General features: G+C 50.1%; 1 protein-coding gene across 2 annotated transcripts in view; it reads left to right on the top strand.

Moving 5' to 3' along the window:
• Positions 1–25,678, top strand: part of PECAM1 (platelet and endothelial cell adhesion molecule 1) — a 50,386-nt gene extending 24,708 nt beyond the window's left edge. Inside the window, exons 9-16 of one of the 2 annotated variants that reach the window (XM_045525822.1) lie at positions 260–367; positions 1,455–1,482; positions 2,161–2,234; positions 3,820–3,870; positions 4,920–4,982; positions 10,810–10,866; positions 19,513–19,535; positions 24,664–25,678. In XM_045525822.1, coding sequence (XP_045381778.1) covers positions 260–367; positions 1,455–1,482; positions 2,161–2,234; positions 3,820–3,870; positions 4,920–4,982; positions 10,810–10,866; positions 19,513–19,535; positions 24,664–24,693 — 434 coding nt within the window. In that variant the 3' untranslated portion in view covers positions 24,694–25,678. The remainder of the gene's footprint in view (positions 1–259; positions 368–1,454; positions 1,483–2,160; positions 2,235–3,819; positions 3,871–4,919; positions 4,983–10,809; positions 10,867–19,512; positions 19,536–24,663) is intronic. The other variant, XM_045525823.1, reaches the window with a different exon arrangement.
• The last annotated feature ends 1,055 nt before the right edge of the window (positions 25,679–26,733 follow it).

Genomic DNA, 26,733 nt, shown 5'->3' with positions numbered 1-26,733 from the left:
CGAGAAGGAGAGGGGCTGAACCCACCCCCCAAAAGTCTACTCTAGCAAAGCTGGTTTGTTTCCTCCTTGAAAACCACATTTGTAGCAGAAACAACCATTTCTGTACCAGCTACGAGTGGAGTCCCTGAGGGGGAAGATGCCAGATACAAGCGCTGGAGAAATCAGTCTCACTTGTTGCTTAAACCTGACTTTATTTCTTGCTGGCAGAGGGAGAATCTATATATTAAAAAATAAAAAAAATTTTTTTTTTCATTTCTAGTCTTTCTTGCCCCATGGAAGAAAGGACTCATTGCAGTGATTGCCATTGGAGTGATAATTGCCACCTTGGTAGTCGGGGCCAAATGCTATTTTCTGAGGAAAGCCAAGGGTGAGCATGGTTCTTTCCTTCTGTTCTGACAGGTTGGGTGGCGCTTTAGCTGCCCAGGGGGAGCTGAGGAGACATAACCAACTTTCCTCCTTCGTAATCGAAGATTTTGGCTTTGGTAGGCATGGAGCCTTTGCTGGCTCTGGATTCAGTGAGACAAAATTGAAAGCAATTACTTTCCTAGTTGGGTGAGCCAGATAAGAGATTCTGGAGGAAGTTGCATCTTTGTGTGGTCAGAGGAAGCCATTTCTGTGGGGTTAGCCACACCTGGTACTCTAATGAGTAGAGTGGGGTGTGGGTGTCATGGAGACACACACGTGCACGTGTATGCGCACGCACATGCACACACATACACATACACTGAAGGCTTCCTAATTAACCTGCCAGTTGTGCCATGCTTTCTATCTATCTACCCTGTGCTGGGGTTAGCCAAGCATTGATGGAGAGTGAGGACCACCCGCTGACACTAAGGGATCAGAGTCAGCTCTCCCAGACTCAGGGAAAAGGGCACAGCACCAGCAAATTCTGCAAAAAATTTTTGTGGGTTCTTTTGGAGCCTTTGGTGCTGCTGCCCAGGACAGAAGGGGGCAGGTGGGATGACAGGGGGGTCCTGGGTTTTCCCGCAAGCAGGAAAGCTGCCACCCCTCAGGGAAGACAGGCTCCAGGACAAACCGTGGCATCGGTCTCAGGACAGCTTGGAGTTAGAAGCACAGGGATTGACTTAGCCTTTACTTGGAATTATCTGGAATCAAACAGATAGCTGCCTCCTTATCCGCTAATCTGGCTCCTATATTGTTCTCTCTTTCTCCATCACGTTCAAGTAACAAAAGTCACTTCTCACTGAAATAGTCAAGATGTCATATTTCTGGGGAAATGATGTGAAACCTCTTGTTATAAGACCAAGAGAACACCTCTTTTCTTTCTGTGCTTTTTTTTTTTTTAAAAGGATGAGTATATTTGGCTTTCTTTTCTCTCTTTTTATGGGTATTCAATCCTCGGGAAAGTCAAATGTAGTTGAAATGAGTGTTTCTATCTGGTATGGATGTGAGGACCTTATACTGACTTGGGTTTTTCTCTTTCTTTTTTAAAGCCAAGCAGATGCCCGTGGAAATGTCCAGGTGGGTACAGCTGTGAGAGGGGCGGCTGCTCTGTGGGCAGGGTGGGCGTGTATGGAGGGAGACTCCAGGCCTTAGGAAGTTTTTAGTGGTTCTTGGCAAACTCAGAAAAATATCAGCCTTCCTTGTGTGTGTGTGTGTGTGTCTCAGCGGAACGTTGCCAACTGTCCTTTCGTGGGAAAGAATCGTCTTTATTCTGAGATCACATCCCTCCTACACTAGGGTGAAATCCCATTCCTTGTAAAATTCTAATGGTAGTAGATAAAATTTTAAAAATTTACTTACTTGGCAAAATAGAGTTGGTCTTTTAAAAAAATGGTTTTACTGTCTTTACTGTTTTTGAAATCCAAAATCCAAAAGTTTGGAAATGATTGCTCTGTTCTGGAGAGAAACAATGGTATAAGGTGAGGAATTCAGGGGCTCGAGAGGGGCCTGATAAAGGCCTCCTTTGGTCCTGGCCTGATACCTATTTTAACAGCAAAAAGTTTTGTTAAATAATCTTAGAGCTGAAAAAGATATTAGTTTGCCAAAAGAGAGAGTAAAGTTTTCCTCACTTTGGAAAAGTCTTCCTGGTTTTCTCATGATGTTCCCTTGGTTATTTTGTTGGTTTGGGATTAGAGCCAAAAAATTCTTTCTTTTATATGTATATATAAAATTTTTCTTTTAAAATTTCATTTTAAGGCCAGCAGTGCCCCTTCTGAACTCTAACAACGAGAAAGTGTCAGATCCCAACGTGGAAGCCAACAGTCATTACGGTAAAGTCATGATGTCCTTCCATTGCTGATTTTTCCCAACTTGCTGCACACTTCTTAGGCCCCTCAGAAGCAGAATCTGTAAGTGGGTTAGAGTTGAAAGGGAAATCCTGGCTTCAAAGGGGACACTTCTTCTAATCAGCCATTGGATGGTGAGCTAGTAAATCAAAAACTTAAAAGGAAAGGTAGAACATTTTATTCTAATTTCACCACCTTCTGAATTTCCTGTAGAATGAAAGGTGGAGAATAATCTCCATGCCTTGTTCCCTGCACAGACTACTGCTCCAGTGTGATAGTTCTCGTTTGTGAGGCAGAGACCATATACCAAATTAAAGCATTGCTCAAACATCTTCTCGGGGGGATTATTACAAGCACAAGACAGTTTTATTTCAAATATGCCACAAAGGAAAACCAATTTAAAGATTTAGAAGAGGCATTTAAAAAAGTGTTTCAAGTAGGAGTACCTGGTTTGGGAGGGTCAACTCAGCAGGGTGGATGGCCAGTCCTCAGAGTTCTTTGAATCTCATTAGGTCTATAAGAAAATTGCTCCAGCATTTCAGCGGGAATGCTACTTCCTCCCCCGAGGGGGCTGTGATTATTTCACACAAAAGTCCTGTCCCAGACCAGATTTGGAGCAATTTTCTTTCTTTATCATCAGCAGGTTTGCGAACAGAATGCTCATGTTCTCTTCTAATTCTGTACGTGTCCCACAAAATGAGAAATTGTTAGGATATGCCTTTTACAGGGAAATATTTTACTGGAGGAATATGTTTTAAGAATTGAGAAATTCTTATAGTACTAAATCATGAACCTTAAAAAAGGAAAATAAAATACTTATAATAATAAAAGTAATGTGCCAATAAAAAGAGCAAATGTATTGTTTAAGAAACTATATTTAGGCCAGGCTCGATGGCTCACTCCTGTGATCCCAGGACTCTGGGAGGCTGAAGCGGGAGGATGGCTTGATCTCAGGAGTTCGGGACCAGCCTGAGCAAGAGTGAGAGTCTTGAACTCCTGAGCTCAAGCGATCCTCCCACCTCGGCCTCCCAGAGTGCTAGGATTACAGGCGTGAGCCACCGCGTCTGGCCTGTAAGAATTTTTTTTAATAAAGAACAACCTGATAAAAAAGACAAAAACTTTTGTTTATCTGTGGCCGCTGAGGTTACAGCCTGAAGATACTGTAGTTTCTTTAAGCCTTGTTTTCATCAATCCAGTTCCCAACTGGAGAGGGTTAGTTAACCAGTGTCCTTCATGTCTGTGAGTACTGGCTGGTCCCTTCCAGAAAGAGGTTCAATTTCCAGTGAACTTGCTCACATTGAACAATTCTGAATTCTGAATAATTCACAAATGGAAGTGCCCCTCCCTTGGGGTGGTAGACATCCCATTGGTGTCAGAAAAAGACCACACGGTGGGTCAGATGGGGCCCACCAGGGACCAAGGAGGGGGATCCAGAACCTAGAGACTGATTGTCTCCTACAGCGAAGAAATCAGGATTGGCTTCCCTTGTTAGTGGCACTGAATTTTTTTAAAAGCTATAAAAAACTGGAATTTCCATTGTCACTCATCCTAATTGTTATTTTTCAACTAGGTTACGATGATGTTGGAAACCACGCAATGAAACCAATAAATGATAATAAAGGTAATTCTAATTAAGTGTTTTTATTAGACACTTTTGCATATAAAAGGACCTGTAGAAAAAGAAAACTTTTAGGCCTGTGGATAATTCCCCACCCCTCTTAATGACCCTGTAACTAACTGCTGTGTACGGAGAGATGGCTACTTGCTTTCTCCAAAGATGCTATCTGGTGTCCTTAAGGGCAAAGTAACATAAATCCAAGTAGGGAAGAACCAGGTTATACCTAAAAAGCAACTTGCTGCCTCAGAACGGGCTGCTGAGTAAGGTAGCAGGACCTCTTTTCTCTTGGGTATAGAGGTGGAGATTTTAAAAGACAATTAACAATAGATCACTTGCTTCCATCTAAAGCTCAGAGGGATTGGGCTAAATCATTTTTTTCAAAATTCCTTTCCGCTCTGAGCTGCTCACACGCTAACTCCCAGAGAAGTGAAAGGATTCTGTAAAGGCTTTTTCTGGAAAGAATGCTTGACTGCAGAATCATCATTTTAGTAGCTGATGAGAACCCCTGATTCTTTGGGGCTTTAAAAACAAAACAATTTTATTTTGAGTTGAAGACAACTTTCCTAGCTTTCACCGTCACACTCTGAGTGACTTTATTAACTTGTGTGCCTCATACTCTGAAAGCATTTTTAGGCTGGCGACCCCCAGTCCCCATTTCCTGAGATTCCTTTGATCTAGGAGACAGCTCTCGTAGGCCTGCGGCCATGCAGAAGGCTTCTGAGTGACACTGACCTGGGTTAACTGCCGTGGCTAATGCTGGGCTGTTTTCTGTCTCTACTGACCTGTTACGAGTCCTCCCACTACAGAAACGGGGACCGATGTGGGAGGGTCAGGGACTCCAGACCACTGGCCCCAAGGTCCTGTCTCTGCCTCCCAGACCACCGCAGGGCTCGTGCTGCCTTCCTCAGCTGGAATGGAGTTACGCCTGTGTCTAACTACCCCATCGAAATATGAAATACATTAATAATTTTAATGAAAATCTCTACTGTGGTCTGAGGACCCCCCAAAAAAGATTCTGTCTAAACACGGAATGCTGTGTTTCCTTTGAGCAGAGCCTCTGAACTTGGACGTGGAGTACACAGAAGTGGAAGTGCCCTCAGGTGAACCTCACAGAGGTAAACGCTGCGCTCACTTGAGTGAGTCCCCATGCTTTGCTCTCGGCTGGGTGGGGGTGCTGTGCCCAGTGAGAAGAGTCCAGACACCCTCAGTTGCGCCAAGGGAGGTGGTCACAGCACAAATACTGGGCCTGCCTAAGGTAGAAGCAAAGGCCCTGGCCCAGGCTCTGAGCTGTAAAATTTCAATAATTATTCGTTATGATGCTACTAATAATAGATAACATTTATTGAGCACTTACTAAGTACCGGGCAATTACTAAGTGCAAGAGACTTTGAGGGCAGCCTTACTCCTGAGTGTTTAGGCTTTTTGCCAGAGGTACCCCCTACCTTGGCCAATCCGTGTGTTCCTAACTTTGCTTGTGTAGACTGAACGTGTGTAAATCAAATGCATGTTTTAAGGTATGGAGGGCTTTGCTATTTAGCGGGACACTTGGGTAAAGGTTTTTGAAAGCAGGAAATCCCTGTCAGTGTAAACAGTGGCACTGGTTTTACACCGTAGGTTTTGTCTGTGTGTGTGTGTGGTTCTCTCCTGGGCAGGCCTGCCTGGGGGTCCCTGTCTCTGGTTCTGTGCTGGGAAGACGGATGCAGAGTGGGCTGGGTGGGCCACAGCAAACTCCAAAATGTCAGTCTCAGTTGCTTTTGGCCCCAGAACATGTGTATCCTAACTTCTCTCCTCCTTAGCTCACTGGAGGGCTCCTGCACACTCAAAGGAAATAGCCATTCAGAACCTCCCTAGCCTGCTGGGATGCTCCTTAGGATGGGTCTGGGGCAGTTTTGCAGGCTGAACCCTCCCACATTAGCCAGAGCCACATGGCGATGGCATCCTGAAGTCACGTCTTGCTCCATGATCTGGGAGGAATGTTGTATTTCTTCCTCCTTCTCTTGTTTAGCATGGTCTTGTCAGCAGGTGTGTGCGCAGAACTTTCCTGACAGGGCTGTCCTGCACAGCCCCTAGCCTGCGTGCTGCACCGCTGGGGCACCACTCCCACAGGCTGCCTGGAATTGTGCACTGCCAGTCTGCACAGCCCCCCGGACCTCCCACTCCCACGTCTAGACTGGACCCCAGAGGGGTGGGAAACGTGGTAGGCCTGAAGTCCTCCTCCTCTTTAATCACTGCAAAGTGATTCACTTGTTGAGATAACAAGTAGCGATTAAGGCCCACGATGGAACAGCCACTGTGAGACCAGCAAAGGACGAGCAATCCTTTCCTAGCGGGGGACAGCCTGAGAGGGAGCTCGAGCACAGAAGCAATGGGATCAGGTTATAGTAAGTGCTTAGAAGGAGCAGAACAGGGTGCAATGAGAAGGCGTGAAAAGTGATGCCTTTTCAGGAGGCCTCTTTGAGGGGCAGCATTTAAGCAGGGCCTGAAGGGTGTGGAGAAGGCAGCCCCACCAAGAGGGAGGGGGAGGCAGCGCCAGGAAACGGAAGGGCAGTGTGAGGCTGCTCGGGGCTTGGAGCATTTAAGACCTGAAAGGCGGCCCTTGTGTCTGCCGGGTGAGCGAGGCAGAGGGAGGCATGTGGCGCAGGGGCTGATCAGCCTCGAAAATTTTCTTTGCATTCCATTCCAAATGGATTAGAGACCCTTGGAAGGCTTTAGACAGGGAAGTGACAGCTTCCAACTCCTATCTTTTAAAAAGATCCTCGTGCCTGGCAAGGAAAACGGATGGAAGTGGGGGCAAGAATCGGGGGAGAGAGACCAGTATGTCACCACCAGGCACTAGGGGACGAGCAGGGAGCCAAAGTGCCAGCAGTGCATGGATTCTAGATATATCCTGGAGACAGATCACAGCACCAGGGGAAGAATTTCTGGGCCAGGATGGGGAGATGGAATTACCGCATGTTTCTTGACTGAGCAACACACGGGTGGTCATCGTGTCAGAGGTTGGGAGGAAGAAGCTTGTGGTGAGATCGGGTCTGTCTGGGTTGAGCGTGAGATGCCCATGCGACACCCAGCAGTGCTCAGAAGCGAGTCTGGAGGGGACTGTGGTGGCTTCCCACCAGCCTTTCCTGGCACATAGCACCCCTCTGTCCCCAGGCACCGTGAGCGTGGTCTCCTGAGTAGCGGTTCGCTTCCTCTCGAGGGGAGGTCAGGTTTGGAGGGAAAAGTGAACAAGAGGGCAGGGCTGCCCACAGGCTTTGATTTTTGTTTGTTTTGTTTTGTTTTGAGACAGAGTCTCACTCTGTCAGCCCAGCTAGAGTGTGGTGGTATCATCATAGCTCACTGCAACCTCAAACTCCTGGGCTCAGGTGATCCTCCTGCCTCAGCCTTCTGAGTAGCTGGGACTACAGGCGCACACCACCACACCTGGCTAATTTCTTCTATATTTTGGTAGAGACTTGGTTTCACTCTTGCTCAGGCTGGTCTTGAACTCCTGACCTCAAGCAATTGTCCTGCCTCAGCCTCTCAGAGTGTTAGGATTACCGGCATGAGCAACCATGCCCAGCTGTGCCCAGAAGTTTTGGATGTGAGTGGAAAAAACCACTGTCTTCTCCATTCTTAACCCTCCACACTCCACTGAGCACTCGGGTGGACGGTGCAGCACTCAGGGGACTGGGTCCTGGCACAGGGCTTCCGGTGCCATCCCCACAGAGGGCCAGGCCCGGCTTTGCTCAGCTGCCGGCTGGGCCAGCGTGGAGTAGAGCTCTGAGGGCTGTGCAGGATACCTGGATGGCTCTGGGTTGAAGGAAGCTAGAAGGGGAAAGAAGTAGGGTTTTGTCCTTGGAAAAGTGTCCATTTTCCATTCCTTTGGGAATGAATCCATGGAAGTAGCATCTGACTTTCTTTTTCTTGGTTGAAAGTGGGGAGGGATTGAATGTAGAGGAAGAGGGAAGTACAGAGCCCCCTAGGACAGGGTGAAGCAGGGGCGATGGGCCTGCCCTCTCCTTGCCAAGCTGTGCAGCTACACGGTGCACCAACCTCACTGGTCACCTTTTCCTGATTTGCACAAAAGCTGTGTGGGCTGCAGGGGGTCCTGGGTAGACCTGGAATGAGCTCACTTGGTAGCAGTGGAGAGCTTCTAGAGGAACCCTCCTCCTTGGCAGCTGAGGGGCAGCTGGGGGGAGGGTCAGGCCTCAGCCTCTAGTGTTCACCCCTCACCTTCCCGTGGGTGGGGAGTGGGGTGTTACTAGGTGAGGAAAGGGCTTTGTGGGCTCAAGGCCAGTGACGATCAACTTGACCTGGTCTTGTTCTCCCGGCCTGTTCTCAAGGCCTCTCCTCTTCCACCTGCGGAGGGGGGATGGGGGCCGCGTCCAGCTCTAACCCTGGCTGGCAGCCGCCCAAGTGGTCACAGGGGTGGAGGAGGGGTGGGAAGGAACTCGTTAAATCCTGGTTTGCTGCGTGTTTGCTCCGAGGCTAATTGCTGGGAAAACCCCATGACGTCGAAGCCATCTCTTCCTCTGTTAACACAGAAAAACAGAAGCCAAAATAAAGCCCCGTCCGGAAACATCCCTGACAGCAGAGACAAACAGCTCGCCGGCCTGGATTAGCCATTAGCAGGCAGCTGCTGCCACAGGGCACAGAAGTAGGACGTGGTGAGGAGCTGACCCGCCACCACTAAGCAGGGCAGACCCGGGGGAAGCCACCCCTGCTGGCCGGGCTGATAGGAGTTAGGAGGAGAAAGGGGTCGAGCAGAGCTACGCAGGTCCAGAGGGGTCAGGGCATCCCCAAGGTGATCACAGAGGTCTCCCAGCCGGCCCCATGTGCTGGGGGGCGGTGGGGCTCACGAGGCGTCCAGGCCCTCAGGCTTGGCCACCGAGCTCTCGCTTCCACTTAGTTCCCACCTTCCCCAGTTCCCACTGTGGGGCTGGCAGTGCCCCCCATGCACCCGTCTGCCTCATAGCCTGGAGCTCCCGAAAGCTGGAGCTGGGGCCTGTCACCTTTCCTCTTGCATGGTGCAGGGCACACAGTAGGTGTCTAGACTTACGCTGACTTGCCCAGGCCTGATGTAGAGCAGAGGGTGCCCTGGGAACGTGAGGGACCCCCTCAGCAGGTATGGGGCTCCCTAGAGCTTCCCTCTATGCCCCCAAATCTGGCACTACAGAGAGAGAGTGCAGGGTTGTGTGGGCATCTTTGCTGTCCCAGCCGTGGGACCCCCTGGTGTCTCAGCCACTCTACTGAGTTCTTACTCCTGTTTGGTAGCCTGGGGGAGTCACTACAATGCCTTCTGCAAGGCCCCGGTCACCTCAAATGCCCGAAGTTCGGTTGTGAGGATCCGAACCACCCCCAGCCTCTCTCCTGGCATGTGGGTTCTGACACAGAAACCACCACCATTCACTGCTGATTCAAACCTTGACAGGTGTCCCCAGGTAGCTGTGCAAGCCTGGGAAGGGGACATGGCCGTGTCCAAGACCTCAGCTGCTGCCCTGGGGGAGCTCGGGGTCTGCCAGGGGAGAATTCATGGGGACAAAGTGAGTGTGTCGTAGGCAAATGTCTTCACAGTGCTTCAGGAACACAAGGGCACACGTACCTGCCCAGGGCACAGAGAGGGGTGAGTGTGTGGGGGTGCACACAGGAGCGAGGCTTGTCTGGGGTGTTGGGGGAATGGGGCAAAGAGAAAGGGCAGTGCTGGCAGCAGAGGAGTGTGTGCAGGATCAGCAGGTTAGAGTCGGGCATGCCTGAGGCATGGTGAGTCGAGGTCCTCCCAGTGCAATTAGAGTCCGTGGTCGTGCCCCGGCCATCTGCCCCTAAGACAGAAATGCCCACCTAGCACTGACCACAGCAGCAGGAAGAGCCTTGGCCTGTCTGCAGCTCCGTTTCCCGACCTATAAAAGGAGACTGTCAGCCCAGATGGCATCGGGCACCTTTCCACAGTGAGGCATCCTTGTCCTCTGTGCAGGTGACAGGAGCCGGGGAAGTGGCCACCTTCCATCCTGTTTCCTCAGGGTGTGTGTGTGTGTGCGCGCACACCCTGTGTGCATGAGTGTGGACATTGTGTACAAGTGTGTGCATACGCGGCATGTGTGTCTGTATGTACAGAGTATGTACACTGTGTACGATGTGTGTAGACACACTATGGGTATGTATACACTGTTTGAGGATGTACACAGCGTGTGCACGTGTCTGTGTATACATAGCCTGTGCTTATACCTCAGTGTCAGATAACAGATGGCGGCAGGGCACACTGTGTCTCCCAAGCTCCTGAGTCTCCTCGGGGTGTGATCCACACCCTGGGTCAGTCATCTTGTCTGCTGTTCTGGAAGGGTCTAGCCCACGGGATCTCAACCCTATCTGCATGTTGGGTCCTCCAGGGAGCCCTTAAAAAATCCGACACCAGGGCCCAGCCCAGACTGATCCAGTCAGAGTCCGCAGTGAGGCCCAGGTGCTGGCGGGAAACACGCAGGTGCGGCCGTCCAGCTCCACCTGCGCTTCCCGGTCCCAGCTGATCCTTAAAGTCCGTGATGATGTCCAGGCTCTCACCCAGGCCTCGGATCCGGTTCTGGATCCCAGGGGCCAGGCTCTCAGGTGATTGGGAGGGGCCGGGCGGAGCAGCTGGACACGGGTCACCGTGGCAGGGAAAGAGGGATGGGGCTCGAGCTGGAGGCTGCGGGCCTGTGCTGGGGCCCCGCTACCTGTGGTCCCTCAGATCCAGGGTTCCTCTGGGGCAGGTGGACCTGTTGACCTCCTATTTCCACACTGAGAGTGACACTGGTTAGGCCAGAGACTTCTACAGTCAGGAAATGACAAGGTCTCCAGGTGCTTCTGGCTGCGGGCAGTGGTGGGATGGGTGGGATGGCTTTGCCTGCAGAGCCTCAGACCCTTCCCTGCTTCAGCAGGGGCTGGCCTGGTGCCCAGGGTCAGCTACTGACCTGTGCCTGGTCCCTTTTCTAGCTCTGGGAACAAAGGGCGTTGAGACGGTGTACAGTGAAATCCGGAAAGCCAACCCTGGTGAGTGAGGGTCCCCCCATTCCCCAGCCTGGACGGTGGACAGAGAAAAGAGGAAACAGAGACGGCCAAAAAGATAGCCGCTCACAGCAGAGTGTTGGCTCGCTCCCTCCCACCCCCCTTAAAAAGTGGCCTCAGGTTATACAGACTGTTCATTTAGGCAAAGAATGTCCCTTGACCCCAGTGCTCACTGAGCCTCACTGCTCCCCACATGGCCCTGGTGACTGAGGCTCCCCAAGGTCTTAGACAAAGTCTAGTGCTTTGCTTCGAAGACACTCGGTGGCTTCAGCCTGTAGACTGACTTTGGGGGTAGGGGTGGGGGTGGGTTTAGAATTGCCCCAGGCCCCACTTCAGTCCCCACGACCCCCGCTTCCTCACTGAAGCTGAGCACAGTCCCCAAGCAGGCACGGAGCTGAGGAAGCACCCCAACAGCTTCATTGTTTTGTCTAATGATGGCATTCAATTCTGGTGAAATGAAATCCACAAAGAAACGTCTAAACTCTGAAAGTAAGTCAGCAGTCCAAAAGGGACAGCATTGTGGGGGGAAGAGTAGCTGTGCGAGTATCTTGCTTTGCACAATGGACCTCTATGTAAGTGGATTCTCTGAAACAGAACCGCTAAAACGGGCTGGGAAACTTCCGCCAAGGACGGCTACTCCTAGCGCAGCCTGAGAACCGCCAGCAGAGACAGTAGTAAGCACAGGGCCCTCAAAATCAGAATCTCTAGAATCTGAACTCAGCAAGCTCTCACATGTTTCTGATTCTGCCAATATTTGAGAAGTGCTGTGTTTTTTTGTTTGTTTGTTTGTTTGAGACAGAGTCTCACTTTGCCACCGGGGCTAGAGTGTGGTGGCATCAGCCTAGCTCACAGCAACCTCAAACTCTTGGGCTCAAGCAATCCTCCTGTCTCAGCCTCCCGAGTAGCTGGGACTACAGGTGTGCTCCACCACAGCTGGCTAATTTTTTCTATTTTTAGTAGAGACAGGGTCTTGTTCTTGCTCAGGCTGGTCTCGAACTTCTGACCTCAAGTAATCTTCCTGCCTCGGCCTCCCAGGGTGCTAGGATTACAGGTGTGAGCCACCACGCCTGGCCTGAGAAGTACTGTTTTAAAGGAACTGTTCAGTGCTCTGAAGAGCCTACTTTTTGTCTGAAATAGTGATCACTCCTCAATTTATATTTTTTTCAAAAAAATTGGTATATTCATGGGTAGAGCAGAAACTCAGCCACTTGTAGAACTTGACACTGATTGAATGATTTTTATAAACCATTTCCTGGGGAATTTTTGACTCAAGTACCTCATTTTGCAATCTCAATATATTCAGAGTCAGCGAAATGCCAATTTGGAAATAAATAGGCTTTCTCTATTAGTCTGGCGTAATGGAAAGTTAAAAGTGAAGTAGTGCGTTCAAGGTTGGTCCCATTGTGCAACTGTGCAAAAATGCTCTTTCCTCTTTTGTGATGGTCCCTGAGATTGTTCATGTCCTCAGGCCAGCGCTGGACAGTTTACGTTCAATTGTTTTGGTTATGTTCATATTTGAGCACTTACTGTATGTGCTAAAGCGGTGTAGGCACATCATCTCTTTCAACCTTCACAAAAAATCCCCCCCTTTTTTTTGAGAAGGAGTCTTGCTCTGTTGCCCCAGCGTCCTCGTAGCTCACAGCAATCTCAAACTCCTGGGCTCAAGTGATTCTCTTGCCTCAGCCTCCTGAGTAGCTGGGACTACAAGCGTGTGCCACCACACCCAGCTAATTTTTCTATTTTTTGTAGAAACCAGTTCTCTCTCTTGCTCAGGCTGGTCTTGAACTCCTGAGCTCAAGCGATCCTCCCGCCTAGGATTACAGGCGTTTAGTCACCACGCCTGGCCACAGCAAATCCCATTTTACAGATGAGGATACTGAGGTGTAGACAGGTTAAGACACTTGCCCAGGATGACACGGCAAGCAAGCCCCTGAGGACTGGCCATTCTGGAGCTGGACTCCACGCTGCAGTCACTGGGCCGCACTGCCCTTGGTTTGGGGAGGGGAAGCTGGTGGGATGTGGAGGCTGCAGGGGACCCCGCCTCGGGAGGCCAGCTCTGCACCACCTCTGCCTTGAGGCCTGGGGGTCTGCGGTCACCTGGGGCTACCAGTGGAGGCTCTTTGACACCTGGCGAAGGCCACCCCAGTGTGGATTTGAAAGAGTCTATGCAAGGGGAGAAAAGCAACTTTTTCCTCTCCTTTTCTAGTGTCTCTGCCTGAGGCCATGCACCTTAGACAAGACAGACTGACAAGAGAAAAACAAAAGCGTTTACTAACACACGCAGCACACATCATGCGGGAGAAACCCCAGCCATGAGTAACTCAAAGGGGTGGTTAGAACCTGGGATCTATTGATAGTGATATATGGCATCTTAACAAAGAAAAATAAATTTATAGAGAAGTGACAAGACAAAGGAAAAGTGGTTTTAGGCTTCCAAGGGTGGCAAACCATGGGAAAACTAATCAAGTGAGGTTTGTTTGTGCAGGTCCATCTTGGTGCCGACTGTCTGTCTTTCTGGCCATAAAACTTCCCCCGGAAGGGAGGATTTATAGCAGTCCTCGTTTCTCAGCAGTTTCTGCTTTCAGTCAGATAACAAAGCTCTGGGAAGGCTTCTTTCTGTATGTGTTGATTTGCATTTGCCTCCAGCTCAAAATAATCCTCACGGCCAAAGTGATGTGTTTTGGGGTGGCATATTCTGATTTTCTATGGCTGCTTTAGGGCAGCCAGTTGTCCAGGTGGGTTCTCTCAGGGTCCCCAGGCTGGTTCTAGATGACTCACTCGGCCCTGGGTTGTTGGAACCTGGGAGCTCCCCCCGGCTGAAACCACAGGCTTTGGGAAACCTGCCCTTGCAGGGATTCAAGGTAATCTGGAGCCCGGCTTTGCTAGGAGACATCCCCGCCCCTGCCCCGGGGCTGCTACTTGCCAGCTGTGTGACTTTGACCAAGATGTCTTATCCCTCTGGGATTCAGTTGTTCAACTGTTACACGGGAATGGGATTAAGTGGGAAGGAGATGAGGTAGGACCGTGGGAGATGGTGCTGATTACCCCAAGCAGCCAGTGTGTTATCCCCACCGTACAGTGAGCATTCAATCACTATTCGTTTAAAAACACAGAGGAACTAGAGAGTGCAGTGTCTTGCCCAGGCTGAGACTAGAGTGGTGCCCAGAGTCCCAGGCTGGGCTGCTGAGCTCAGGGCTGCGGTCCCTCTGCAATCTGGCACTAACCCCGCAGCCCATTAGCAAACCTGGCAGGTGTCTAACCTGCCCAGGTGCTGGGGGGAGAGAGAAAGCCTTGGGGCCTGCAGCTGCCTGAATCCAGTGACCTCACCTCGCCTAGAAGGCCCCCATCCTGGAAGCCCAGGAGTTTCCTGCTTCCAAGTATTTCCCCTCAGCTGCTGCTCAGGGACGGGGAGCCCGCAGCCACGGCGGATCCTTTTCTTTCTTATTTTTCCTTTTACTGATTTGCTAAAGAGCACGCATCCATTTGAGGATTTCTCTCCTTAATTCCCTGGGACTTCCTTAACAGAAACCATCTCCTAAGTAATCCCTTTTCTCCACTCTCCACAAAAAATCAGAAGGGAGACTCCCCCTCCGCCTGGGGGAAGCCAGGTGATTCTCCACGGAGCCAGATCCTTCGGTCCCTGGTGATCCACCTCTCAGTCTTCTCCCACACTCACCCTGGGCCTCCCTTTGGGAAGACTCCCCCAGAGTTGCTGGCGGCCATCATTGCTTACGCATCCTCACAACCGTCCCCAAAGTCCTCAGCATGGCCAAGTTCCTCAGCAACTCTTTGCTCTGGGTAATAGTCCTCCTCTATAAACTGCAAAATTCTTTTGTTCTGTGTTGATTTTTTTTCTCCTTACACGCCAGTTCTTGCTAGGTTGGGAGAGTACCTTCCTCCTCTGTCACAGTTAAGGCTAATGTGTACTGAGCACTTCCTGTGTCTGAGGCCCTCAGTGTCCTCGCTTAACCCTCAAGATCCTCATAGGGTACACGGGGGCTCTGTTCTTACTCCTGTTCTACAGATGGGGGAGTGGGCCCAGAGGTTAAGGAATGTCCTTGTGCCAGGGCCAGTGGCAGAGCAGGGTTGGAGCCCAGTGGCAAAGCAGTGTTCTTGAACCTGCTGGTTTCCTTTCTGTCGCTAAACCAATTGACTGCGTTCTTCCCTATTTCCCGTCTTTCTTGGTTTGGTTTCCACCTTATCATCTGCATAATTGTAGAATCCAACTCTGTCTGCTTTAGAAGTTAAGATTAACGTCCTGCATGGTCTGGACGACCCTGGGCAAGTTATGGAACCTCTCAAGGCTTCAGTCACCTTCTCTGTGAAATGAGGGGGATGGGCCAGACTGTAGGTCAATGGTCCCCAAGATTCGTGAAAACGCAGATCGTGGCTGGGTGCGGCAGCTCGTGCCGGTAGCCCCAGCACTTTGGAAGGCAGAAACAGGAGGATCACTTGAGGCCAGGAGTTTGAGACCAGCCTGGGCAACAGAATTAGATCTCTCTCTACAAAAAATTAAAAAATTAGCCAGGCATGATGGCACATGCCTATAGACCCAGCTACTAAGGAGGTTGAGACAGGAGGATCGCTTGAGCTCAGGAGGTTGCCGTGAGCTATGATCGCACCACTGCATTCCAGCCTGGGTAACAGAGCAAGACCCCATCTCTGGAAAAAAAAACCCCAAAAAACAAAAACCACAGATTGTTTGGCACCACCTCGTTCCTCCCAACTTCTGATTTTCTGATTCAGCAGGTCTGGAGTGGGGCTGAGAATTTGCATATCTAACAAGTTCCCACACACATGCTGCCGTTGCTGTTGGCCTGGGGACCACACTTTGAGAACCATGCTCTAGATGCTCTGAGTTCCCTTCTGATTGTGCCTCGCTAAGGGTCTGCTTCTTGTCGGAAGAGGAATGGTCATTCTTACCCCCCAAGAAATCCTGAAGGCATCACTCAGGGATGGCCAGCAGGGAAAACTCAGAAATGCTGTGCTTGTGTGTGTACGAGGGGGTGACCCCCAGGAAAGTAACAGCCAGGCGGGGGGTGCGTGGGTGGACAGATCTGCGAGCTGGCTGGGCACAGAGCGGGGTCTGGGCCAAACTCTCCTGCTCCTGTTCCCCGACATCTCCCACCCGCAGCACTCCTGGCCAGCTGTTTTGGGAAGCAGCTCACAGGGCGTAGTTCTGGCTCCTAAACCCCCCTTTCCCCCGAGTGATACAGAGGAAAACCGCTCCCCTAGATAAGCGAAGGGCGCGAGGCAGCCCGTTTCCAAGGCGCAGCCCGGGTGCCCTGGAGAGAGTGCTGGGGGCAGGGGGCCTGGTGAGGCGCCTGGTCTTTGCTGTCTTGGCTTTAGGCTCTAAGCTCAGCATTTTTTCTTTTCTTTTTTAATTGTTGTATCATAAAGCCCCCTCCACTCGCCGGTCTCCCCCCATGAGAGGGCGGACACGGCCCTGGCAGGAGTCCTGTGTGTCTTGGTTTCTGCGTCGGCTTCCTGCTGCCCGGAGTCATACAGTGGAATTCCACACTACACTTCTCTTTTCCTACATTTTTTTACTTTTTAAAATTGTATTTAAAAAAAAATTTATTTTTATTTTTAAAATTGTGATCAAACACACATAAGCTAAAATTTACCATTTTAACCCTTTTAAGTGTCTCGCTCAGGGGCAATAAGTACAACATTTTTGGTTGTCATAACTTGGTGGAGGGGAGGGGAACACTACTGCCTCTAGCATGTAGGGGCCAGGGATGCTGCTAAGCATTGCACAGTGCACAGGCCGGGCCCCTCTCCCCACCACGAAACGTCACCCAGCCCAAAATGTCACTAACACCAACACTGAGAATTCCCAGCTTAGAGGAATTCACCTCCTGTGACTCTTCCAGCAGGAGAGCTGGTTTTCTCCTCCAGATGCCAGCTCTTGCTTGCCCGGTGCCCACCTTGGGAGGTGACCCAGGGCACTTCCCGCCTGCTAACTGGCCCTGGAAGAGATGCTGAATCTTGCTCTGTTGTCAAATTGGCCACCTCCCCATCTGAGTACCTGCTCACTCGGCATCCCACCGCCTGCTTTCTCTCTGCCTGGAGTTCACTCTGCCAGGGTATTTCTTAAAGGAGGCAGAAACCGCTGGTCCTCAAGGCATCCCTGCCACCCAGTGTGACAAGAGTGGCGGGGCTGAGAGTAGCCATGACAGGAAGGGGTCTTCGAGAAAGAACCAAAGACAAGGAGGTCCCTATGCCCAGTCCCCTCTGGGAGGAAGAGAGGAGCCCTTGAGGGTCAGTCCCCATCCATCCTGCGAGGCGCAGAGCCAGCCAGGGTGGCGCTTCCTACTTCAGCGTGCACGATGGCAAACAGTACTCCATGAAAAAGTGGATGACGCCCCCACCCCCAAACTCTGCTTTTATCAGGGGTCGCTCTACTACCAAAAAGAAACCATAACTGCAGCGCACAGGCTGGTGTCCCGTCACTGCTGTCCGCGTGTTCTGCTTTGGGAAACACAGACTTGAGGCTTGGTCTGGTTCCAGAGCCGTTGGGACTATGGGGGTACAGGAAGCATGGGGTCCTGTGGGTCCTCCCAGGTCAGACTTGGTGGGGGTGCTGCCCACAGCCTCGCTCAATGTGTGGAAGTTGACACAATGGCTTGACTTCTCCGTCAGGCTGATTCATCATTTGGCCATGACGCCTGCCTCTGGCCCCGCCAGGACAGAAGAGGGGCCCCTTAGGAAATTCTGGCCCCGTTCCCTCTAGAGGGGAGGCACAATGGAGTTGTGATAAGACAGGGTGTTGGGGGAGGTGGCTTTATGGAAACAGGATATTTTTAAATTTGAGAAGCAGAAGGGTTGTGACTCCCAGCTGTGACAGATGGGCCCTGAGCCTGCCCAGGGTCCAGGAGGGACTGGGTTTGAGCTTGGGGCTGGGTATAAACGGAGGCCCCTTGGCATGCTTCCCCCGAGTGAGACCGAGGACTTAGGGAGGGGTCATGGCCCTTCACCCTTACTTCTACCATCTTCCAGAACAGCAAGCATCCCAACACCCACGCCTCCTCGCAGGGCCTTCCCCAGGCGGCAGTGAGGGCCCCGTGGCTTCTCTGTCTTCAGGTCTTTGTCCACAGAGGGCTGCCTGGCGGATCTGCCCCAGTGTGTGGGCCACTGACCATTCAGAATCTCTGCTAGTGGTGGGCACCTGGTCCTGTCCCAAGGGGTGAGACATACCCCTCTCTTGCCGCTTGCAGTGAAAACCAACTTCAAAGAGTGCAAGCAGGGACCACTTACCCTCAGCACAGAGCTTCCTATTCTCATTGGCTTTTTTTTCTCTCTCTCTCTTTTTTTTTTTTAATTTTTTGAGACAGAGTCTCGCTCTGTTGCCTGGGCTAGAGTGCCATGGCGTCAGCCTAGCTCACAGCAACCTCAAACTCCTGGGCTCAAGCAATCCTCCTGCCTCGGCCTCCCAAGTAGCTGGGACTACAGGCACACACCACCACACCGGGCTAATTTTTTCTATTTTAGTTGCTCCGCTAATTTCTTTCTATCTTTAGTAGAGATGAGGTCTCACTCTTGCTGAAGCTGGTCTCAAACTCCTGACCACAAGTGATCCTCCCACCTTGAGTACTAGGATACAGGCGTGAGCCACTGCGCCCGGCCCTCATTGGCTTTTCTCATCCTCACTCTCCTCTTCCTGACTTTTAGCAGCTGCCATCTGTGCCGTAGCAGCCTGGCAGGGCCGGCCAGATGCAGCGCGCATTCTGGCAAGAAGGTGGTGTGGGCTCCCTCCTGGACAGCTGAAATGAGACCCCGAGGGGAAGAGGAATGGGGCTGGTGGCTCTGCCCTTCAGACGGTTTGGCCATACGCGCCTAGAGCGTTGGCAATGTTTATACCTCCTGCTTTGTGAACTCAATCCTGGGAAAGGGCAGACAAAATAGTACGAAAGATGGGAATGGCTTTATTCCCAGAGAGGATACTGGTTGTGTTATTTAAAATAGCAAAAACTTGGAAAGAACCTGGATTTTTAAAGTAAGGAACTGGTGAAGTAAACAGTCGCACGTCCATTTAACAATTTATTATGCAGCCACTTCAACAATTATGTTTAAGAAGTTACCAGAAAATGTTTGTAAAGTCATGTTATATATTTGCTGTCTTTGTAGCTTGATAAAAAGAAAAGAAAGAAAGAAAAAAAAGAAAGTCATGTTATATGAAAAAGATAGGATTTATGTCATATACTGTATAATTATAACTGTTCCTCCATCCCCCCAAAAAGGATATTCATAGTAGAAAATGACTGGGAAAAAAAGCATCAACAGGGTTTGGAGAGTGGCACCAAAGATACTTTTTATCTGTTAATTTCTGTTTTTCCCATAGTTTATATTTTCCTTAAAAAACAAAGGAAATTTGTGATACTGATTTTTTGAAAAACTGTTTAAAATGTCAAATGAGGTGCCAGGATATGCTTGTCACGTGGAACTAGAGGGTCCCAGTGAAGTTGTCTGTGGCAAAGGGGCCATAACCTTGAGCACCAAGTACCTGTGGTCTTGGTGTCTCCTCCTGCCTCTGCCCTGTCCCTCTTTCCTCAACCTGCCCCAGCCCCTGGGATGTTGGTGGGGAAGCCACACTGTGTGCTCACTGCCGTGTTATCCTTTGTTTTGCAGATTTCATGGAAAACAGACATTCTGTAAGTATGCATTTTATTTGCATTATTTTTAAAGTGCTCCATTGAGCAGTGGAATATTTTCAGACTTACCCGGGTTCTGCATTCCCACTAATTCTCCTCGCCTCCTCCATGCTAAGTTAGTCTGTGTTAGACCAGGAGTCTTGGGTTCCTCTGATGAGCCTGGGCCAGTTCTGATTTCCAATATTCTCTCTCCTGCTGTGTCCACCATTACATCTCAGCCCACATATGAAGGAGGAGCCCAGAAATCCCCCCCACAGAACCGAGAATGTAGGGCATCTAGCTCCAAATGAGCAAAACACAAATTTCCTTTTAAATTTAGGGTCTGGGGTCTGGAAGTGAGGCAGATTTGGGGGGTATGGTTGGAGGATCGGAGCACCCGACCACTCGTTTCAACTCAACAAGCCTATACCAATCACCTCCTACGCTAGGTGCCAGGTTTCAGGGGACACTCGAGGTCCTTGAGCCCAGGAGTTCATCCTCTATCTAATGAGGGAACCAGACACATGGTCACTTATCATAAAGCAGGGTGATGACAGCCACACTCGAGCCTGCGGGAGCACAGAAGACAGACCTGGCTAATGGCCCCTTGACCAAGGAGGAGTCATTCGGGCAGGCCATGGAGAGTGAATCAGATTCTAGCGGGCTCGAGGTAGGACAGCAGGAGCAAAAGGACGAGGGCTGACTGCAGTTTCAAACGGCTTAACACAGGAGGATAAGAGAGTGACAGTGACAAGTGAAGGGGAAAGATAAGTCAGGCCTTAAATGTGAACGACTCAAATGCCTCCTCTTTTAGAGGTTTCATTCTGCAGGAAATAGTGGATTTAGGAAGCGGCTATTTGGCAGATGGGAGGGTTTAAGAAAGACACAGAGGCCCAAGTTCAACCTTCGCAGAGACCCATCTCCCACTGTCTTCTTAACTCCCAACCTTTGTGTGAGCCACCCAGCAATGCAGGAGTTAACTGGGCGGCTAACATCTTGAGAAATGAGGACTTTGCCTTGTAAATGTCTTCTTTAAAGTCTGGGAAGAACTTTCAGCAAGATTTCTGGTAGCCCTTCCCCTGGGCCCCGGCCCCCTTTGTTTTGCCCATGGCTGAGTTCTTGTAAAACAGAGCTCATTATGCCTTTGATGGACAGGAAGCCGCTGACATTCTTTTTATGGAGGAAAACTGTCAATTTAAGGAAAAGAGGAATGAAATGAATGTTTTTTTCCTACCCACTCTGACTCTTAAAAACAGAGAAGATAACATCAGAAGGGCAGGGAGCCCAATTTATAGATGAGGACATGGAGGCCTGGACTGATAGAACAGGTTGCCCGGGTCACCGGGATGGCTGATAGAGGAATAGAACCCAGGTCTCCAGACCCCCTGGCTGGTCCTCTGTCCATGACACAAGAAGTAAAGATGCTGTCCCAGCAATATTGGCCTGGAGAGAGTAGAAAGTAAGAACTATGCTTCGTGGGCAGCGTGGGACCCAAATAAAAACGTGTTCTCCCGCGGCAATAAACGTAGCTGTGTGCCCCGATGCAAGTCTGCGGCTGAGGGTGAGAAACACTCTACGGGACCAACCTACTTTGTTCCCCATCCAAAGGGTCTCTCTGGACCAAGGCTCTGAGCTCCAGACCAGACAGAACTTTCTCTTTCCCTAGAAACTGGCCCATGGGCCCAGCGTCTGCTCCCAGGTTCTCCTGAGAGCCCCTCATGGCTGCTCCTGCCCCCACCCCCCAAATAATAAAGCCCTTTGGCAGGAGCACGGGAGCTCCAGCCATTGGGAAAGGAATTTTGAATCTTGAAGCGAATGGATTTTGTTTGTAAAAGAAGCAGATATAGTTTCCCTAATGACCAGCTGGTGTGGGTTAGGAGCAAATTAATCGACTTGCCCAGCAGGGAAATGGGAGGGGATTTCCTTCCCGAAATCAAACCTGGCAATCGTTCCCAGTTGTTTAATGGCCGTTGCCTCTGAAAACATATTGGAGGAAATATCTTAACAATGAGATAGCCACTTCGCCAAATACTAATTTGGTATTGTTTGACTTGCTTCAATGGCACATTCTGACTTCATTTTTCCTCTGCCATTTTTACCTTGTTTATAAATTGTGTTTGTGGCCGACGCAGACAGATAACGTGAAAGAGAACACCCTGTCCTTAACCGAAAGGGGTGAATCTGGACCCGCAAGGGCCTTGGGATGTTGGAGAGAACCCTGCCTTGTTACAGAAAGAAGACAATTGCCAATTACAGCTGGCCTGCCCTGTTTTCCTGGGGGCCAGCAGGAGGGGTCCTTCTCAGGAGATGGGGTCGGGAGATGGAAGGGTGAGGTCCAGGTTCCCAGCCAGCTTTGAGTGGTCCCATCTTCCTCCAGCTTAAGCTTCTCCGTCTGTAAAATAGAGGAGGAGGGGGAGGAGGAGAACAGCAACACAGTAACAGCCCCCTGCTAGAATTTTCTTAAGTTTTCTTTTTAAATGCTATCTTTTAAAGGATAATCTTTGCAAACTGCACACCACCCTATGAAAGCTAGTGGATTATCCACTGTAAAGCTCTTTTCAGCAAACACTTTGGCAACAGCAGATGTGGATGGGGGATTTACATCATTCGGCCCTGAAATGCGCCTGCCACCCACGGAGGCAGTTGCTTACCCAACATGGGATTCAACCAAAGTGCAGCTTTCACTTAGGAATCAGAGACCCACGTTAAAATGTGACTTGTCTGTCGCTTCCTAGCCGTGTCATTGTGGCAGATTTCTTAACCTCTAGGGGCCGCTGCTTCCTCATCTGCAAACTGGGAATCATCAAACTCCCTCCCCTGGTTGTTGCAAGGATTGGATGAGCACCGAGCACAGACCTGGTTTATTGGACGTGCTCATAGGGGCACTTTCTGGAAGCAGGAATTAAAGATCCCAGGGGGTGTTGGAAGCAAAATGTCCTTTGAAGGGGTTCACACCATGTTCTGGCCAAATGCAAGGCGGTGTCACAGCTGTACTTCGGTGGCTGGCGGCTGGCCTCGGATTTAAGTGCAGCAAGCCCAGGCCTTGGATGTGAGCGTGCTAACCTTTACTTGAAAACCCCCAAGGCCCCGTTGACGGTGGCCCAGCCCTTCCTGTCTGTGGCGTTGGTTCCGCAGCAGTGCCCTGAGCACTGGCTGGCCCCGAAGAGGAACATCGGAGGTGTCTGGGGAGGGATTTGGTCTGGGGCCCACAGAAAAGCTGGACACTAGAGTCGTGTCTCCCTCCTCCGGGCGGGGTGGAGGAAATGGGGTGAGGGCGGCTGCCAGGCATGGCAGGCCTCCAGCCCACTGGGGCCAGCACAGCTTTCTTGGCCCACTTGCAGGGTCTCTCCTGGCAAAGGAGGAGCCAGAGCCTTGGCCTTCTATCTGGGGTGCCTCGGCCCTGCATCTTGTTCCTAAGGGTCCTCAGACCCAACAGGGCCAGAGTGAAATGGAGACACTATCTTAGCTCACCCTCAGGAAGCCAACCAGCCTGGCCATGGGAGTCCCAAGACCCCGAGTCATCCTATATCTTCTACTGCCTCTGCCTCCCCAAGTTCCACCTGCATCAGGGTGTCCTGTGCTCAAGGATGGTCAGACTAGTGGACTTAGATGCTCCCTGCTCTTCAGGACCCACCGTTGCCCAGGGGCCCCCTTGACTCCAGAGTCTTCCAGCATGCCCTGCTCTTTTGTCCTGCAAGGGCTCCTTCCATTGTCAAAATCCAATCTTTGAGGCACTGCAGTCTCTTCCATGATTCCCTCACTGCCCAGCCCAGGATCCTCTCACTGTCTCTGATCCTAACTCCTTCTGCAGTTTCTTATGGCCTCTTCTACCTTCTACTTCACAGGAGTGTTGCTTATCAATAATTGATAGAACATAAAATTATTGGGGACAGGTTCTTGCATCCTCAGCAAAGAGAACAGTGTACGAGTCAGATAAGGATCTGGGCACTGGTAGGTGTGTTGGTGACACAAGCATAATACCACTGGAAGCTGTTAAAGAGCACTACAAGATGGCATAAGGAATCCTTTTTTATTATTATTTTGGTGAAATATATACAACATGAAATTTACCATTTTAACCATTTTAAAATGTATAATTCAGTTGTATTAGGTACATTCACATTGCTGTGCATCACCACTGTCCATCTCCAGAACTTTTTCATCATCCCAAACTGAAACACTGTACCCATTAAACAATAATTCCCCATTGCCCCTCCCTCACCCCTAGCAGCCATTGTTCTACTTTCTGCCTCTGTGGATTTGGCCATTCTAGATACATTGTATAAGTGGAATCCTATGATATTTGTCCTTTCTTGACTACCTTATTTCATTTAGCATAATGCTTTCAAGGTTCATCCATGTTGAAATGTATCAGAATGTCATTCTTTTTTTTTTTTTTTCAGTTTTTGAGTAAGAAGCTTTGAGTCATTCTTTTTTTTTTTTTTTTTTTTTTTTTGAGACAGAGTCTCGCTCTATTGCCCGGGCTAGAGTGAGTGCCATGGCATCAGCCTAGCTCACAGCAACCTCAAACTCCTGGGCCCAAGCGATCCTCCTGTCTCAGCCCCCCAAGTAGCTGGGACTATAGGCGTGCAGCTGATTTTTCTATTTTTTGTAGAGACAGGGTCTCGCCCTTGCTCAGGCTGGTCTCAAACTCCTGGCCTCAACTAATCCTTCCTTGGCCTCCCAAAGTGCTAGGATTACAGACTTGAGCCACAATTCCCCGTCTATCAGTCCTTCATTCTTAAAATTAAAAATAGTCCTCAAGAGGGTATATCTCATGTTATTTGGAGGCAGAACTGAAGCTAGAAGCCAGATCTCTTACATCTGTTCCATTCTTCCTCTGGGGAAGTGGAGCAACCATGGGACGCCATGCTGGGTGCACGTGGGCACTTGATGAAGTTACTTGATGGACTGATATGCAGCATGTATACAGGTTCAGAGGCCATAGGCCCTACAGAGCAGGCATAAGAGAAGTAGAAGTGACTGTGGGCAGGAGCTGTCCCCCCAGAGGATAGGGGACCAGCAGGTGACAGCCCCGCTTTGTAGTTCCTTTGAGAAATGCTGTCTACCATTTTGCATTTCTTTCCATCAGGGCAATCTCGATCCTCAGGCGTGTGACCATAGCTTGTCTTGTCTCTTGTCACTACAGAGAACGGAAGGCTCCCTTGATGGAACTTAGACAGCGAGGGCAGACGCTCATTCCTGGGAGGACATCAAGAAGAGCGGATGATCCCTGCGTTCCAAGAGCTCTGTGCAGTTATGAGCCTGCCCTGCTCCCACCGAACATAGCAGCTCCTCAGGCCAAGCCACCAGTTCTTAAATCCATCCTACTGCGTTAGCGTTGCGTCTAAAGAGACACGGGGAGGGGCTGTTTCATGTCCCGCCTGGCCCTCCTACCATCAAGTTGCAGCATCCTTGCGATGGGAAGAGCAGACGAGGTTCGGGGTAAATAGGCCATTGGGATATTTTGAAACTTGAATATTGTGTCTTGTACAGAGATAAAGACCTTTTCCTTGCGCCCTCATACACAGAAACCGATTTTTGTTTCGTAGTCAATCCCTTCCAGCAATGGCCTGGTTTAGGGGCTAGCTTTTTCCTTTTCCCTTGGTCCTTCAAAGGCTTGTAGGTCTGGGTAGTCCTTGTCCCTTGGAAGTACACAGCACTGACCAGACAACGTCACCCTGTCCCCTCTGTGACCTCACCCACCACAGACGGGAACAGAAAGCTGCTTGGGTGCAACTCCTTTGAAATGCCAACACGAAGACAAGGTTCCTTCGGGCAGTGCGCACGCTAGAAAATGAAGGTGGAACGAGCACAGATGTTCTTAAGCTATTTTTCTATCCCTTTCTTTTCCTCCATCGTGCTGAAGGCTGAGTGACAGGAAGATGGTTGCCTGCAGCAAATAGTTTTAGTAGAAAAATGAAATGCATATTTTTCTTACTACTTTTTTTTTATTTATTCCTTGCTAAAGAAATGGTCACCTGAGGTCTTAAGACGTTTCTGACGGTGTCTTGAGTGGCTGGGAGAGGGGCTGCGGCCGTCTCGCTATGGAATTTCACCCGTGAGCACCACGTCTAACCAAAATCACTTTCCCTGTTCTCGGTGACACAGCAGCAGGGACCCTGAAGGGTGTTGTATTAAATAAATTTGATCTTTACTCTTCACACATCTGTACAATGTCATCTTCTGAGAGGCCACTTGCAAATAGAATATCTGTAGTGCTGAGGACTCCTCAGGCCTCTGAAGTCACAGAGAGAACCAAGCAGGGCTCCCCAGCAGACTGACTCTTACACAGACCAGGGGCCTATGTGGCCTTTATTGAAGTCAGGGCCAGGGGTAGTGTGAGTCTCAACACTGAGTTATTCAGATCCATCGGTTGAAGCCTTCGTGTTTGCTTCCCAGCTGAACACTACTAGACTATCCCTGGCATACAACTGTCAGGGTTAGCAAAAATAAAAATATTAAAAATCCAAGATTTCCAATTAAATTTGAATTTCAGATTTAAAAAATGAGTAATTTTTTAGTGTAAGTTTATCCCATGTAATGTTTGGGATTATACTTACACCAAGAAATTAATATCTCTGAATGTTAAATGTGACAGACCATCCTGTACTTTGTTAGCCTTACTGGCAGAGCACCACCCTCCTCCAAGCCTTGGGACCTCTCCTCACCTCGCTGGCCCTGAGGCCCTGTGGGCTAGCAGAGAGCCCCACCCCACTGGCCCAAAGGGAGAGGGAGAGCTGAGGTGCACCCGGCTCTGCCGGACCCAAACTGCAGACACTAGAAAGAGCCTCTTAACCTCTGAGCTTCAGTTTCCTTATCTCTAAAATGAGGAGATTAGACTAATGATTCTTAACATTTGAACCTTTGACACTCTTGAAAATATAATGAAAGTTATGGATTCCTCTCTCCCCCCAGCGCGCACACGCACACACACACACACACACACACACACACACACACACACACACACATACACACACACCCCACAAATGTATCACAAAAATGTCATACAATTTCCAAGTTTTCAGAGCCATGGACTCAGATTGAAGCCAAAGGATTAGATGTCCTCTAATGACCTTCTAGTATGATGTGTCGATGATCTCGGGAGAGCCTGAGCCCCGGTGTCAACTCCTCAGTCCCTTGTCACCTCCAGAGAAGGGCCATGGCCATGGCAGCTGTAAAGACCCTGTTCCTCCTGCTGGTGCTCTATTTATGG

This window comes from Lemur catta, chromosome 15 (genome assembly GCF_020740605.2).
Source record: "Lemur catta isolate mLemCat1 chromosome 15, mLemCat1.pri, whole genome shotgun sequence".
Taxonomy (NCBI): Eukaryota; Metazoa; Chordata; class Mammalia; order Primates; family Lemuridae; genus Lemur; species Lemur catta.
Note: the sequence above shows the minus strand (reverse complement) of the source record. Positions and strands in the feature narration are given on the sequence as shown.